Genomic DNA, 16139 nt, shown 5'->3' on the forward strand with positions numbered 1-16139 from the left:
CCACCAGATCCCCAGGCGCTGTCCTTGGCCGGCCGCAGGCTGCACTCAGGGCTCTTGGCTCTGTGCTGGGTCTGGAGCAGATGCAGCTGGGGTTGGGACAGCGAGGACACTCCAGGACAGCCGCCCAGAGCCAGCCAGCCAGTGCTCACACTCGGACAACTTAGATCATCTGAAAAGTACAAGTGGCCTGAAGAGAGCCTGCCAGGGGTAGCCCAATGCTGAGCACTTGCTGCACATGCCCAGGCCCTGGGTTCCAGCCCCAGCCCTGCAACAGAAAAGGAAAAGAGACTGAATGTGACCAGCTGCCAGCAGCAGCCCCTCCTGGGCGCCAGTCCTGAGGTCTGGTGCATGAAGGCCAGAGCTGGGCATCACCAGCTGCCCTCAGGACAGCCCAGCTGGAAATGGACAGATGCCCTCGCCTGCCCTGGAGCCATTGTCTGCACGCCCCACCAGACAGGCTGATTGGCAAGAACAAGGGCAGACCCAAGCCAGCCCAGAGTCCCGGTTGTGCTGGGCAGAACAGCTGGCCCCAGGCTACGCAGGTCCCACTCACAGAGCTCCCTGAGGTGAGAGAGCAATTCGAGGTCAGGGGCCATCAGGGCCGAGCATGAGCACGTGCCCAGAATGGGTGGCATGTGGCCATCCCAGACCCCGGAGCCCAGGCCCCACCTCCTCAGCCACGGTAAGCTCTGGAGAAGTGACTGCTGCAGGAAGCGGAAAGGTGCAGGGACCCAGTGTGTGCTTTCGCACGCGGATTGAGTCTGCGTCTGTCTCAAAGCACAGTCACAGGCACACAAGAGTCCTTCCCAAGGACCAAGTGCACCCTGCCTCAGGAGTCCTGCCGTCCTGGGAGCAGAGGCCACTATGCTGGCAGCAGGCCAGGCCATTCATGGGGCTAGGGGATGCGGGCAGTAGGGAGAGGCCACCAGTCACACAGGAACCAGCCTGAGTTACTAATTAGCTGGGCTCCTTTAAATAAATGGAAAAACTCCCTCGAGGAGGGACGGCACTCACCTCCAAGTCCCAGCTGAGCTCCAGCCAGCTGTGCCCGGCTGGTGTCAGTGAGGTGCCCACCCTGCACCTGCATCCTGGGTGACTGGTGGCATGGCCCAGGTCCCAGGCCAAGGTCTGCTGGTGGACAGCTGCGAGGTCGAGCGGCCCAGGTGGGACAGCAAGTTACAGTACCTTCTGAGCTGCATCGGGTTCGCCGTGGGGCTGGGGAACATATGGAGGTTCCCGTACCTGTGCCAGACTCACGGGGGAGGTAAGCCCGAGGCGCCCGGCAGGAGGACCTCCCTGTCCAGATGGTCGGGGTCTCTGTCACTTGGCCTAGTCTGTGGGTAGGAACTGGCCTTCCTGGGAATTGCCAACCTGCCACGAGCCAAGGGAGAACCCAGGGCCTCCGAGGCCCAGCACAGGGTGCAGGACCCCAGGACCTCCAGCCCTTGCCGACAGGAGTCAGGGCGCTCACCACTCCTCAGACTCGACACAGTGGGTCCTTTGCAGAACGAGGATCCCTGGTCCTCTCCACCCGCGTCCAGGTGGACCTGGGCTGATTTCTTCCTGGTCCTTCAAATGACGTTAGGGCACACCCTTGACTTTGCCAGGCAGCCGCCCCAGACAACAGCGGCCCTGAGAACCTGGGGACCATGCAGCCCAGCAGCCTGAGTGTCACTTCATTGGCCATTACACCCCCGTCACAAAAGCCCATCGGTCACACAGCAGAGCTCCCTCACCACCCACGGGTCCTGCAGGCACTGGCTCTCTTCACGGGCCACAACGCACAGCAGCCCTGTGCAATGCGGCATGGGAGGGAGAGGTGGCCAGGCGCCACTGTCCTTCGCAGCTGACATGGAAGGTTGCTGAGGTCCCCAACTGTGATGGGATGGTCATGACCCGGCGGTGCTGGACGCCAGGCCCACTTGCCCTTAGGACTCCTGCAGGGGGCTACGGCAGGACCTGAGGTCTCCTTGGGCCCGAGGATGGTCTTCCTATTCCCTGGTGCTCCTGGCTTTCAGCAGAAGAAACTTGGAGTTGCAGGGAGCACCTCCCTCAGGGTGACAACTCATGGCCAGCGCCAGGAACGGCAGGGGTGAGAGCAAGTGGGCCCAGCGTCTCTGGCTGGAGGCAGACCAATTCCCTCCTGGCTGCAAGATGGACAGAGCCACGTGAAAGGGAGAGGGTCTGTGGGGCTGGGCTGGCCCTTGTCACAGGAGCCATTTCTTTAAAGCTTCGGTTCTGGTTTTTAATTGATCCACATTGTGCAGAGCATTTTGGAAAGGCAGACAAGCAGAGGAAGGAGGTCACAATTGCCCAGGGTACGGGGCTGCCTTGGGGTCCAGGTGGAACAGCACACTTGCCCCGTACCTCCTCTCACAGAAGAGGCCCTGTGGAGGTGTCCCGGAAGCACCACGGCCCTAATGCCTGGCGGGGGCCTCTCTGCTCCCTCCTGGGCAGCGTGCCCTGGACACCAGCACACCACTACAGCAGTGACCACAGGTCTGTTAGAGTCTCACCCACCACACCCACGGCTCCAGCTGGTCAGGGAGCATCAGGGAACCTACCTTCCTGAGCCGCAGAGTCCAGGGTAGCCCCGCCTGGGCACCTGGCTGAGCTCAAGGGCATCAAGGGGAATTCTCCATTGTTGAAAAGTTTCCCAAGCGTCCGTTTCTAGATGTGTTATTGCTGGGCCAGGCGTCACGAGAGACTTGCGTCCCTGTGACTCGGGTCCCCATGGGTGCTCTCACCATGTGGAACAATACCCCTCTCTTGGTCTCCTTTGAAAATAGGATACAAGTGACACGCAGACAGGAATTGGTATTTCTGATTCACATTAACTCATTGCCACCAAGGGTGAGTACCATCTTCTCTCCCTTTCCTAACCACTCAGCTGAGAGACATCCTCTTCAAAGACAGACTGTAGAAACAAGGCTGTAACAGAATGGAGCCCAAGCTCCCAAACAAGACTTGCAGTGACCTCATCACACGGTGTCCTTCATGGCCAGCTGCTTCATCATGTCCCTAGCATAGTCAATCTCAGGTGCATCCAAGGCTGGGGAGCCATCTGGCACCTGCCAGGAACTGAGATTCCGACCAGGGAGCTGGAAGGACTGTGTGGGCCCGGCTGCAGTGGGATCTGGGGACGCTGTCTGTCACCACCCTACGTTGCATGTCCATCCATCATGGGCCTGACTCTGGACCTGCTGGACTCCCTTGAGAATCATGGTTCTTGCACTAAAAATCATGCTGGCTCAATCACTGTGCATACACCTTGGCACCTGGCAGAGCAAGCCCTGTACCTTCCTTTACCCTGACTGGCTACGAGTCTTGCTTATGAGCCTTGTGGCTGGGTTGTCAGTGTCCACAGAAGACAGTTCTGTTGGCCTTGGGGCCTGTGCAGAGGTGGGGGTGCTTCCCCTGGCCCAGGAACCTGCCTGAGGCCAGCGCAGTGGAGGCTTGGTGAGCTGCTAGGATGCCGGACGCCCCCGCTCCCCGTCCAGGCCTCACGCTGGCCTTCCAGACCCACTCTGGGAGATCCAGGCCTGTCTTGTCTGGTCGTCCTGCAGTCCCAGGCCTTGGCAGGTGCTCCCTCCACCGTGTTTTCTCAGTGGTCGGTGCTCAGAACCTTTCCCTGGCAGCCTCAGCCCATGTCGCCAGGGCCCTCGTGCAGGCAGGGCTGTAGGCAGCGGTCAGCAAGGCGCGCCACCTCCCCGTCCACAGGAGGCACTGCTCCCGGCGAGTGGGCCGGGAGGTGTGGTTCTCTGTGTGTCCACGGCTCCTCCTCCTGCAGAGGCTCGGCCCTCGGTCTCGCCTGCTGCTTCCTCTGGTTCTGGGAGCTGGTTCCCTCCTGGAGCCTGAGGGGCTCTCATCCCACCACTTCTGTGGGCGTCCACCTCACAGCTCCTGGGTGGGAAATGGGGGCAACAGTGTGAGCTGCAGAGATGAGCCCAGCCCAGCTGGGGCGGTGGCCAGTCCAGCTCCTCTGTGGGAGAAGCTCAGGAGATGGTCAGAGTGGCCACCCTGCTCTGACTTTTCCACGAGTGGAGACCATCCAGACCCCAGGGGAGCCATGCAGGGGGCCGGCCCAGCGTGACTGAACAGCCCAGTGGCCCCTGAGGCCTCCACGGGCCTCACTGAACCCAAGTCAGCACGGGGTCTGGCACCAGGCAGTGCCTCTGGGTGCCCTGGCCCTCAGTCCTCCCTCTCCCTGACCCCCACAAACACCGGCACCCAGGGTGCGGGTGACAGGCCCTGGCCTTGTCTCCACAGGGGCCTTCCTCCTCCCCTACCTCATCGCCCTGGTGTTTGAGGGGATCCCCCTCTTCCACATCGAGCTTGCTATCGGCCAGCGCCTGCGGAGGGGCAGCATCAGGGTGTGGACGACCATCTCCCCCTACCTCGGCGGTATAGGTGCGCACCCCCAGACCCTGCCCCGCTGCTTGGGGCCAGGCCTTCCTGGGGCAGAGCAAGCCCATGTCAGGGAGCGCGTGTTCCGGAAGGGCACGGAGGCGGCCAAGGCGGCCCCGTGCCAGGGGAGGGTGTCACCGGTGCCTCTTCCCGCTGGCTTGGACGTGCTGCCCACACCCGCAGGGCTGGGCTGCTTCACCGTGAACATCCTGGTCAGCCTCTACTACAACGCCGTGCTCGTGTGGGTTCTCTGGTACTTTCTCAACTCCTTCCAGCACCCGCTGCCCTGGAGCAGCTGCCCACTGGACCTCAACAGAACAGGTAGGGTCTCGGTGCAGCTGGGCAGCCCAGCGCACCAGTGCCTGGCGGCAGACAGGAAGCGGGCTCTGCCCACCAGGCGTGCTCCTGGCCTCCCCGAGGAGCTCCCTGACTCCAGCTCTTCACCCGGCAGCCTGGACGGGCCTGACGCAACCTCTCCTGGTTCCAGGGTTGGAGGAGGAGTGCCAGGGCAGCAGCCCCGTGAGCTACTTCTGGTACCGGCAGACGCTGAACATCACGGCTGACATCCAGGACAGCGGCACCATCCAGTGGCGGCTGCTCATCTGCTCTGCCACCTGCTGGGCGGTCTTGTATCTGTGTGTCATCAGAGGCATCGAGACCACAGGGAAGGTGCGGCCTCCGGTGGGCCAGGCCTGGTGGAAGGGCTGTGTCGGCTTGCAGAGCCCAGCCTGGGCCACTGTGAGCCGCCCTTCACACCCAGGAGCCCTCTGCTCTGAAACAGAGCAGCCATCCCACCCGCTGTCTTTTGGCCACGTCTGCGTAGAGTATCTCCTCCATCCTAGTCCTCATGTTGAAAGTGTTTCTCTTGTAGACAGCATTTAGTGGGGTCTCACTCTTCATCAAATCTGACCACCCCTGCTTTTCACATGAGCTGGGTAGACATTTACATTTAATGTGATTATTGACAAGTTGGTTTTGCTCCATCATTAGTTGGGTTTTGTTTTTTGGTACTGAGGCTTGAACCCAGGGGCACTTACCACTAAGCCATATCCCCCGTCCTTTATGTTTTTTTTATTTTGAAACAGGGACTTTCTAAATTGCTGAGTCTCACTACATTGCTGAGGCTGGCCTTGAACTTGAGATCCTCCTGAGTTGCTGGGGTCACAGGTGTGCCCACCGTGCCCAGCCATTAGTTCATCTTCTACAACTTGTCCATCTGTCTTGGTTCCCATTTCTCTTTCTCTCAGTCCCTTTGTGCTCCACCTGCCTCCTCTGGGGCTTGTCAGCTGCTGCAGGGGTTGCCGCAGCAGGTGGCATCTGCCCCTAGCTGGCCGTGGCCGTCCCCGCGTGGAAGCCATACCGTGTGCCTGAGAACTCAGCACACCTCATGGACCCTTCCCTCCCGGGCTCCGGCTCCTGGGCGAAGAGGGCAGAGGTGCTGCCTGCGTCCTGCCTCGAACGGCAGTTGTCCCTGAGAGGTGAAGCGACAGGACACTGCACGGGCTTCGACCCACGAGGTGTCCCAGGCCTTCGGCTCACCAGCGAGGGCTCCCCACACTCCTCCTCCTGGGTGCCACTCCCTCCCATCCTGTGCACACGCAGGTCCTTTTCAGCAGGTGGCAGAGTTGTGGCCCGGGCCGTGCCTGCCAACCCACGGGCCACAGGATCTCCGTCCCCCAGCCCTGTGCATGTCTCCGGCCCCTGCTGAAGCCCCGCGTCCTCTGCCATGAGGGCAGTGCACTTGAGAGGACTGGGATGGTCCAGTTAGACCAGAGCTGAGGTTCCGAGTACCTGGGGAAACCCCTGGGGAGACCTCCCGGGAGGTTCTCCAGGTGCCTGCGTGCTGGGGGCCGCGCAGTGCGGGAACAGCGCCCGCGTGTAGATCTGCCCCTGCGGACACCAGCTGAGAAAGGGGTCTGCCCTGTCTGGGGAGCAGAGGGGCGTGGGGGGTAACACCAGGGGCCCTGCCCTGTGGTCACTGGGGTCATCAGGATGAAGAGGATGGGAGGAAGAGGGAGCTGGCAGCAGAGCAAGGGCTGAAAGCCTGAACGTGCTAGGGAGATGGCCGGAGGGGGCCCGCAGGGGCAAGGACACAGGCCATAAGGAGGGCTTCCCGGGGAGGTGGGGAGGCCCAGGACGGGCCTGAGGCAGGCCCTCTTCCAGTCCCTGCCCGGTGGTCCTAGGAGGACAGTGCCCCTTGGCTGACCCCGGGGGGGGAAAGTGTGCCTGACTGTTCAAAGCGCCCCAGCCTGGCCCCATCCCTGGACTGCCTGCTGCTGGCCAGGCACAGACGAGCAGCCGAACCTGGCCCCAGGGCTTGTGCCCAGCTGCTGCTCCAGAGGTCTCCGGTGACACGCTGAGTCTGATGTCCACTTTCCCTCCAGGCTATCTACTTCACAGCCCTATTCCCCTACCTGGTCCTGACCATCTTCCTCGTCCGAGGCCTGACCCTGCCGGGGGCAGTAGAAGGCTTGATCTACCTGTTCACACCCAATGTAAGTGGGTCCTGGCATCCAAGAGCAGGTCAGGGTCACAGTCCTTGCCCACAGGTGTGAGCACCCAGGAGGTGCACAGTGGGCAGAAGGCAGTCTGGAGGTCAGAAGCCAGGCCAGCCCAGGCCAGTGAGTTGCTAAGCTGGGAGGGGCTGCAGGGCCTTAGGAAGGGTGTTTTCGAGTAAGAGACAGTAGGAGGAAGACATTGGTTGAGGCAGGAAGACATTGGTGGGGACAGGTAGACTCTGGCACCTGTAGGACATCTGAGCAGAAAGCCACATGAGGGGATGAGGAGTCCAGGGTTCAGGGAGGGGCTGGCTGGGGACCCAGGGTCCACCCATGTGAGTAGGCACAGGAAGTCACAAAAGAAAGAGGGCTGTCCCCAGAGCCTAAGGCCCCTCTTGACCATTCCATCTTCTGAGGCACTTTCAGCAGCTGCACCGCACACCCCTCCCAGGTGCTAGGGTTTAGCCTGGGCACGCCTGGGGCTCGCCAGAGAAGGTGTATGGGTTTGTCCGGGTCTCCTGGCAGCAGAGAAACTTGGCACTGTGTGCAGTGGGTTCCCACCCCAGGGGTCCTTCCAATCACCCAATCACCACCTGGTCTGGGAGGGATCGTAAATTGTCCCTAAAGGCCTGGTCTGCCGGCCCATGGAGGCCAGCAGAGCTGCAGGCTTGGCAGCCACATCACGGAGTGGGCCGGTGCTTGCAAGGTCCATCTTCCCCTCGAAGCCCACTCACTCCTGCATGGTCCAACCTGCTCTTGGTGTTTGTGCTGGCCACACACGCTTGCAATAGTGCCCACCAGAGCCCAGTGAGGCTCTGCAGCAGTCGGATGGGCTGCTGGTGTGGTCAGCCTGCTGCCCGATGAGAACACCCTGACTCATTCCAGATGCAAATTCTCCAGAACCCTCGGGTGTGGCTGGATGCAGCCACCCAGATTTTCTTCTCTTTGTCCCTGGCCTTTGGAGGACACATTGCCTTAGCAAGTTACAACCCGCCCAGGTAAGTGGCTGGCTCGGGTGTGGACACCTTCACGGCCTGGGTGCTGAGACAGCACACTGTGGAGACAGACAAGCACCTCACCTGTGGGAGGAGGGAGGCCTCCCAAGCACTTGACATGGGAACCTGCTGCTGGGTTGCTGCTCTCTAGGTTTCTGAGCCATCCCTGGAGACAATGCAGGGCATCCCCTGAGGGCTGCCCAGTCAGGCCTGCAGGCACTGCCCAGAGCTGGCAGCAAGAGGAGAACTCACGTCATCAGGCCAGTAATAGGGTCCTAAGTGGTGTCAATCAAGAAAGCACTAGAGGGTGCACCGCGAAAAGTGATCCTTGCTTGGAAAGGCAGCATGCAGAGGGAACTGTGCCACAGAACGCCTGGCACACGCAGAGGCTGTTGCAGGGGAAGCCTTCAAAGCAAAACCAGGGAGGACTGCATAAGGCATTCTGACACAACAATTCAGGCCATGAGGATCGGTAACCAGGGTGGCGGCCGTCGGAGGCTGTGGAGTAGCTGGGCAGCCATCCTTACAGAAGGACCTCTGGCCTAAGGCCTCATGGCCTCTGCCTGTGTTGGGGTCAGCAGAGTCCTCGACCATAGTTATGAGCAGATTGCTGGCGAGAGCCCCCGTCTCCAGCTGTTCCTCGTTAAGTCTGACACAGGCACCTCCATTCTGCTTCTGACCACTTTCACATTTCTTTCATGCCGTGCATCATACTGACCTAGATCCATGACTTGGGGGCCACAGAGGCACAAATAACAGTGTGTGTCAACCTCAGTAGTCCCCGGAAACAGGCTGCAGCTGGCGCCTCACGGCAGACGTGCAGAACTGCTGCGAGGCCAGATGCGCACAGGGCACTACCACTGCAGCTCCTGGTCACGAGTGCGTAGCCAGGACACTGCGTGGCTCAGGAGGAGGGCGGGGCAGGAGGCGGGGCTGGGCAGGAGGCGGGGCTGGGCAGGAGGCGGGGCTGGGCAGGAGGGGGTGGGGCGGGGCAGGGCAGGAGGCGGGGCTGGACAGGAGGGGGCCGGGTGGGGCAGAGATGGGGCTGGGCAGGAGGGGGCGGGGCGGGGCAGGGCAGGAGGCGGGGCTGGACAGGGATGGGGCGGGGCAGGAGGGGGCGGGGCGGGGCGGGGCAGGAGGCGGGGCTGGACAGGGATGGGGCGGGGCAGGAGGGCTGTGTGGAGGGGTCCGGAGGTCCTGGGAGCACAGGACCACCTGGACCCCAGATGAACTGGGCTGAGAAGGGAAGCCCGTCATGGCCCATGGAGTCCCCTGGCAAGCGTGTGCTTGTGCCCAGGAACAACTGCAAGAATGACGCTGTGACCATCGCCCTGGTCAACAGTCTGACCTCCTTGTACGCGTCCATCACCATCTTCTCAGTCATGGGGTTCAAAGCGACCAACGACTATAGTCAGTGCTTGGACAGGTGAGCACAGGTGCCACTCTGGCCTCTGTGGGGCGTGGCCACAGGCGGGTGTCCGCAGCCCTGGAATCTTCTCCGTGAAGAGTGGGTGGGCGCTGTGCTGTTTCGTGGGGTACTGGGTGGAACAGTCCGGGGTCATGCCCAGTCAGAACCATGGGGCCTGATTTGGAGGAGTCTTTGCAGGTAAAACTAAGGCAAGGATTGGGGTGTGATCACCCTGGAGTAGGGTGGGCCCCGTGACATTGTCCTTGAAAGAGGCAGGAAAGGGCACAACACAGGAGGGCATGGAGGAGGGCAGACAGGGAGGGGGCCACTGGAGCCTGGGAGGGAGCTCAGCCCTGCCGTCCCCTGGCACCCAACTGTGCCGCTCGTGGCAGGACACTGATGCAGCTGGGATGGCATGGCCTTTGGCAGGACTGTGTCGTGCGGGTGGCCTGCGGCAGTTCCAACTGCAGGTGCTCCACAGCTTCCAGGCGTCACCACTAGAACCCGGGCAGTGGGCCAGCTTGCCTCCTTCAGGGCAGTTCTGCCCACAAGGGGACATTGCAGGGTCTGGAGACACTGGCTAGGCCAGGGAGGGGAGTTCCTGGCATGTGCAGGCCAGGGATACTGCCAGGATGCCCCAGAGAAGCGCCCACAGGGACATCCTTGGTGCCAAGGCAGTACACCTGGCTCTAATTGCCAGCATGGGCATTGAGGGGCATAAAGGATGGCACAGCTGCACCATGGACAGCTTGAGCCCCAGGCTCAGGGGTGGTTGAGCAGCATGTGTAGCTGGACACAGCTGAGCCCCTCGAGGGCAGAAGGCACAGCTCTTTCAGCTCCTTTGTGTGAAAAATCAAGACGGAACTCAGCGAGACCACCGTTTCATTTTTCTTGACCTAAAAAACATCAGCGTGTGTTCTTGTCTTGGGGGAGCCCCAGTGCTGCACAGATCAAAGGTAGTGACCAGCACACTGGGCCAAGTCTCAGTAGCCACGGCTCTGCGTCCTGCAAAGTCCCACGACCTGGATCGTGGAATGCAGGGCCGGCGCCCCTGGAAAGTGGTGGGCTGCCAGGAGCCTGCGGTCTCATCTCCAGCCCCAGCCACACCCATGCCTCCACTCAGACACCTTGTAGGTCCCTGGCACCAGCTCCAGTCCCGTCGGCAGCTCTCGCACTCAGATCCTTCCCTGCTCAAGGCAGACGACACAGGAGCACCTCAGCTCTGTGCATGGCCCACTTTACACAGATCAGCTGCCCGAGGGAGTGGCATGTGGCTCGGGAGACACCAGAGAGGACCTGTGCGCAGAAACCCACCCCTTCCCCTCACTGGAACCCGCAGTGCGTGGCTCTCGCTCTTCACGAATCTGCGAATGGCCACCAAGCAGCACAGCGTGGGTCTGGGTCACGCCTACACTTTGGCAGTGGGTGGACCATGAGGCCCCCACACAGTTTGCCCTCCGTGGAGCCGCAGAACTGCCCTAGGACCAGGAGCCCGTGTGGGCGGAGGGGCGAGGTCCTTTCCCTTGGAGATTTGCTTGGCTCCTGAGCACTGCTCCTCAGGTGTCTGTGCTGGAGAGAGGGGCTGGACAACCACCTCGAGGGGCCAGAGTGCCACCTGGTGCCAGTCCACCTTCTCCGAAGCCCGCCTCACTAGTACTCACAGAGGAGCAGGCCTCCAGGCCTGGAGGCTGGCAATAGCCTCTCCCCCATGTTTGTGGAGTGACCATGTGCTGGCCCTCACACAGCATCCACAAGACCCCACAGGCCGCCAGGAGGGACGGAGCCCCTGCTGGGAAGCTGCTGCTGGCTGTTTCCCTGGACTTGCCTGCTGGTCAGGGCTGATAGCCCAGCCCATGCTCACCGCCCCTTTCTGTCCTTATAGTAACATCCTCACCCTCATCAACGAGTTCGATCTCCCAGAGCGGAGCATCCCCAGGGACGACTATCCAGCTGTCCTCATGCACCTGAACACCACCCAGCCAGAGAGGGTGGCCCAGCTCCCCCTGAAATCCTGCTGCCTGAAGGACTTCCTGGATAAGGTACCCATGGGGTAGGCCCTCCAAGCAAGCCAGGGGCCTTGCCGCAAATGGACGTTCCCGGCATGCAGCCCGAGTGGCCTCCACAGTGTCTGTGCACACGCCCCGCGGTGCCCTGTGTTGCAGAGTGCCTCGGGCCCAGGCCTGGCCTTCATCCTCTTCACGGAGGCCATCCTGCACATGCCGGGGGCCCCGGGCTGGGCCGTGCTCTTCTTTGGCATGCTGTTTTCCCTGGGTCTGTCCTCCATGTTCGGGAACATGGAAGGGATCATCACACCACTTCTGGATGTGGGGGTCTTGCCCAAAGGGGTCCCCAAGGAGGCCCTGACTGGTGAGTGGATGGCTCGGACACCTGGAGGGCCTGTCCCCACTGTCCAGCCTCTGGGCCCATTGTCCACTCCACCTGACGTGCATGCAGAGCTTGGGGGGCTGTGTCCCAGCCGCGAGGAGGCAGGCTGAGCTGCTTCATGCGAGGTGGGGCCTCAGTGGAGGAGGGTGCTTCCCTGCCCGTTGGCCCTGAGGTCCTTGTAGCACAGGGAGACCCAGAGCAGGGGCAAGGGAGACCTGGAGTCCCCTGCCAGACGCTGGGAGCGCCCCGCTCCCGTCTGTCCCCAGGGCTGGCCTGCCTGGCCTGCTTCCTGCTGGCCACCTGCTTCACGCTGCAGTCGGGCAGCTACTGGCTGGAGATCTTCGACAACTTTGCCGCCTCCCTGAACCTGGTCGTCTTCGCCTTCTTGGAGGTCATCGGGGTCGTTTACGTTTATGGAATGAGGCGGTGAGCTGTTCCGCAGGGAGTCCCCCAGGCCCCCGGGTGGGTGTGGGCTGGCAGCAGAGCCCACCCCACCTCTCACCAGGTCCGAGGGCTTGGCCGTGGGCAGCCTGCAGGTGCCAGCTGGGTGGGGGTCCCGAGCTCCTGCCTCCGTGGGTGGACCACCCAGGGGGCCTCCTGGGAGCCTGAGTGTCTGTGCAGGTTCTGTGAGGACATCGAGTGGATGACTGGGCAGCAGCCTGGCCTCTACTGGCGGGTGTCATGGTGGGTGGTGAGCCCCGTGCTGCTGCTGAGCATCCTACTGGCCTACATCATCCTCCTGGCCCAGAGACCACCCAGCTACAAGGCCTGGAGCCCCCAAAGTGTAGGTCCTTTTCCTGGACCCCACAGTGCCATTAGGGCCCAGGTAACCCACATGGGGACATTCCTGCCCTTGTAGACTTGTGGCCTGGCCACTGCTGGCATCTGGGAGACTGGAGATTTGGGCAGATGGCCTTGCTGTGAGCCCAAAGCCACTGGTACACGGGGTCCTGGGTGGAGCAGAGCCAACTCCAGAGGCCGGGCAGCCTGGGGCAAGGGCTTTGGTCAGTGTAGTGTGGACCCCAGCAGTGACCCAGGGCATCACAGGTCCCCCCAGGCCCCTCACCACACTTGCCATGGGTGGGGGGACAAGCAGAGGAAACTGCCCATTGGTGGTCTGCAGTGAGGCTGGTGGTGCCAAGGGTGTCCGAGCTGGCCTTGGTGTTCACGCAGCCCCGGCTTTGCAAGCCCCCAGGACCAGCACCTCCTGGCAGGTCCCGCACTCCCTAGGAGGGTGTGTGGCCAGGGCTACAGGTCCTCTCCCCAGTCTCAGTGGGCCCCTGGGCGGCAAGGGCCAGTGGGGTGCCCTCCAGTGAGGAACCTGTGCCTGGACCCCTGGACACACCCTGCCTTCTGAAGCCCTGAAGCCGGTGGGTCACGGGCCCAGCCGCTCTGTAGCTTCAGGCCAGGAAGGGCTCCGCCTGGGCAGCAGGGCCTTCATTCAACCTAGAATGTGTGCGCCCTCGCGCCTGCGTCTCAGGAATAGAGGAGGCGAAGCTGCCACAATCAGCCTGCTCTGCCCCAGGCAGGGACGCAGCTCTGCCCGGGATGCCCAGCTGAGCATGCTGTCCTGTCCTGGCAGGGGCAGTTCCCCTCACGGGAGGAGAAGTTCTACCCAGGCTGGGTACAGGCCGTCTGCATGCTCCTGTCTTTCCTGCCCCTGCTTTGGGTCCCAGCTGTGGCGCTGGCCCAGCTGCTGGTCCAGCACAGACGGAGGCTGAAGGACACACAGCCAGACACCAGCGTGAAGCCAGAGGAGGGCAGGGGCTGCTGAGGGGGCTGGGCCAGGGCAGATGGGTACAGGGACTGCCAGCCTGTAGCCTCAGAACCCACCTCATTACACGCCTGCTGCCATGAGACCACGTGGTTATTGCTTCCCCAGCTTCCACCAGTGTCCACGCTGCCCTGCCAAGGGGACACAGCCACCCTGGGAACGCATGGACCCTGGGCAGTGTCTGACCCCTGGGTCCTGGGCATCCATGGGGTGCTGCTCCTGCAACCCAGGTCCTGTGGGGTTGCAGTCTCTGTGGCTGTTCAGTCCCCAGGGGTCCAGGATAATGGGGGCAGTCTTGGGCATTCTCAGTTGGCCAAGTGACAAAGCATCCCAATGGCCAAGCAGGGCCACTCGTCCCCTTTCAGGTGCTGGGTCCCCATGGTGCTGGTTACTGGAATCCAGCCCCATGGCGGCTCCCCCGGGAAGAGCAGTGCTCTGGAAGGGAAGAAGGCGCCCTTTCTTCACCCAGGGTGGTCTGGTCAGCACATCCATGAGGGGCCTGAGGGGCAGGCGCTGTTAGCACAGGCAGCCCAGGAGGTCCTGGTACCATTTCTGAGGAAGCCCATATGGCACTTCTTCAGTTTCCCCCAGTGCCTGATTTTTGTTTAAGGCACAAAGAGGGTGATGGTCTGTCAGTATCCCATCTCAGGGGTCAGAGGGGCCAGGCTCTCGACCCAGTCGGCTGCCTGGCACAGCCTACGCCAAGCCTCCCATCAGCCCTTGGACACAGTCGGCCTCACGCTGAGCCACAGAAGGCACTTCCCACCCAGCTCCTCCTTTGCTTCTCCCTGTTCTCTCCTGTTTTCCCTTCTCTCTCCTCTGACAGACTGCGGAGCCAGGGGCAGGTCTGAAGACGGGCCCCTGGGCACAGGGCCCACGCACACCTGCGGCTTCATGCTGCACACTGCAGCACCCCTTGGCTTGGTGCTTTGTAAAACAGCATGGGGTCAGGCGGCACTGTCCATGGTGCTGAAACCCAGCCAACAATCAGGTGGTCTGTGCATTCCTTGCCCACGTCCAGCTCGGACCCCAAAGAAAAGGCAGGCATACTCACTGCTGCCCCTGGCAGGGCAGCTGTGCATCCAGCACAGCGTTGGCTACAGGAAGCTGGAAGCACTGAGCCCACAGATGGGTGAGTCCTGCTCAGCCCCATCCAGGATCACACCTCTCCACACCCTCCATCAAGTAGGAGGATGTGAAGACAAGCAATATCACAAAGAAAGTCCACCACACAGCGCAGCCTGACCTCCCTGGGCTCAGTTGCACAATCCTACCCATCTGTGAGCTCCACTGAAACTCAGCATGTCGTTCTCCTCTTCCCATTGGAAGGGACACAAAATGAATTCAGACCAAATGGCCTTCACCAGTCCTCAGACGTGGCTAACCCAAGGGTGGGCTTCAGGCTCCACTGGATCCTCCACTGTTGAGTTCTGCTCTTGTGTCTTTCTTAGGTAGGGCCCCTCCGTGGCTACTGCAAATCTTTGGGGTTCATGTTCTGGGTGAGCTGCCCACTTCCCTGAAGTCTAGATGGGGAGGCTGGCTAGCTGAGCCTGGTAGGGGAGGAGCAGGGCCGCAGTGACCAGGATGGTGCGGAGGGTGCCGGCAAGGCACAGCAACAGCTGGCCTCCATGCGTTGTCTCTGCCCATCCTACATATGGAAGGTCACAGCAAAGATGTGTGTGACCCGAAGTTGGCTCTCCCCTTCCATGCCGATCCCACCATTGACCCTAGGCAACAAAAATGGATGGCTGTTGGCAAGCCACCCTCTGAGGTTGCATTTTATGTTCATGCCACATTTTGGAACACTAGGGTGCTGAGTGGGGGCCCTGCTTCCAGCCCAGGTGAGACTCTGGGTGTAGAACATCACAGGAACAGCAAGGCTCCACCCAGCAAGGGGACACCTCGCAGGGGTGCTGGGAACGGCAGCACTTATGCCCCGTCCAGCCACAGAGAGGGCTGGGGTTAGGACAGCACAGGGGACATCCACCTCCCCAGAAAGTTCTACCCTGCTCACAACCTCAAAGGAGCTGTGGATGTTACTGGGTAGAAAAGATGGACAGGAGGTAATCCAACAGGTGGACCAATGTTGGACAGATAGGTGGTCCAAAACATGGCAGAGGCATGTCCACCCCCACCAAACAGACCAGTTGTTCAAGGCTACTGCCTAAAGCCCTGAGAGCTGGAGGAGGCTGAGAACACCACCCATGGAGGAGTGGACAGGGCTCAGGCTATAGACAGCAGGACTGAATGGCCTCACCCTGCATGGCCACACCCATGTCCAAGGCACCCTCAACTGAAAGCACCCAGGCTGGTCCCGGAGACAGGCCAGGTGGGGACTGGTGAGATCCACCCAGCCACAAGTGTCTGGAAAGGAGGCCCTGCAGTCCCAGGACTTTCTCCTTTGGAGCAGCAGTGATGGCTTGGAAATCAAGCAGCTACACACTGGTCAGTTCAGAGATGGACACCACCATGACTGCTGGCTGGTCAGCTCTGAGGAACATGGCCGCCAGGACCCTGACCAGCCACAGGTGCCCTCTGTCCCCGTCCTAGTACTCTCCTTCAGCACAGCTCCACCTTGGACTGTAGCTAGGATCACATCTGGGGAGGTGACTCTAGCCTCCGAGGTCAAAGGCAATTCTGTCACACGCACATACCAGCTTAAGGGAAACAGC

General features: G+C 61.4%; 1 protein-coding gene across 1 annotated transcript; it reads left to right on the forward strand.

The window, feature by feature from the left end:
• Positions 1–1104: 1104 nt before the first annotated feature.
• Positions 1105–13467, forward strand: Slc6a18 (solute carrier family 6 member 18). The gene is made up of 12 exons (XM_047555756.1): positions 1105–1264; positions 4270–4410; positions 4591–4728; positions 4895–5076; positions 6792–6902; positions 7791–7903; positions 9198–9326; positions 11191–11347; positions 11471–11675; positions 11960–12119; positions 12315–12477; positions 13276–13467. The coding sequence occupies exons 1-12, from the start codon at positions 1105–1107 to the stop codon at positions 13465–13467; spliced, it is 1851 nt and encodes a 616-aa protein (XP_047411712.1).
• The last annotated feature ends 2672 nt before the right edge of the window (positions 13468–16139 follow it).

This window comes from Sciurus carolinensis, chromosome 6, assembly GCF_902686445.1.
Source record: "Sciurus carolinensis chromosome 6, mSciCar1.2, whole genome shotgun sequence".
Taxonomy (NCBI): Eukaryota; Metazoa; Chordata; class Mammalia; order Rodentia; family Sciuridae; genus Sciurus; species Sciurus carolinensis.

Excerpts from the sequence above, each read along its gene's own strand:
- Slc6a18 (XM_047555756.1), top strand. The coding sequence starts at position 1,105 with ATGGCCCAGGTCCCAGGCCAAGGTCTGCTGGTGGACAGCTGCGAGGTC. Across the intron at positions 1,265-4,269 it reads GTGCCAGACTCACGGGGGAG|GGGCCTTCCTCCTCCCCTAC; the intron begins GTAAGCCCGAGG and ends TTGTCTCCACAG. Across the intron at positions 4,729-4,894 it reads ACTGGACCTCAACAGAACAG|GGTTGGAGGAGGAGTGCCAG; the intron begins GTAGGGTCTCGG and ends TCCTGGTTCCAG.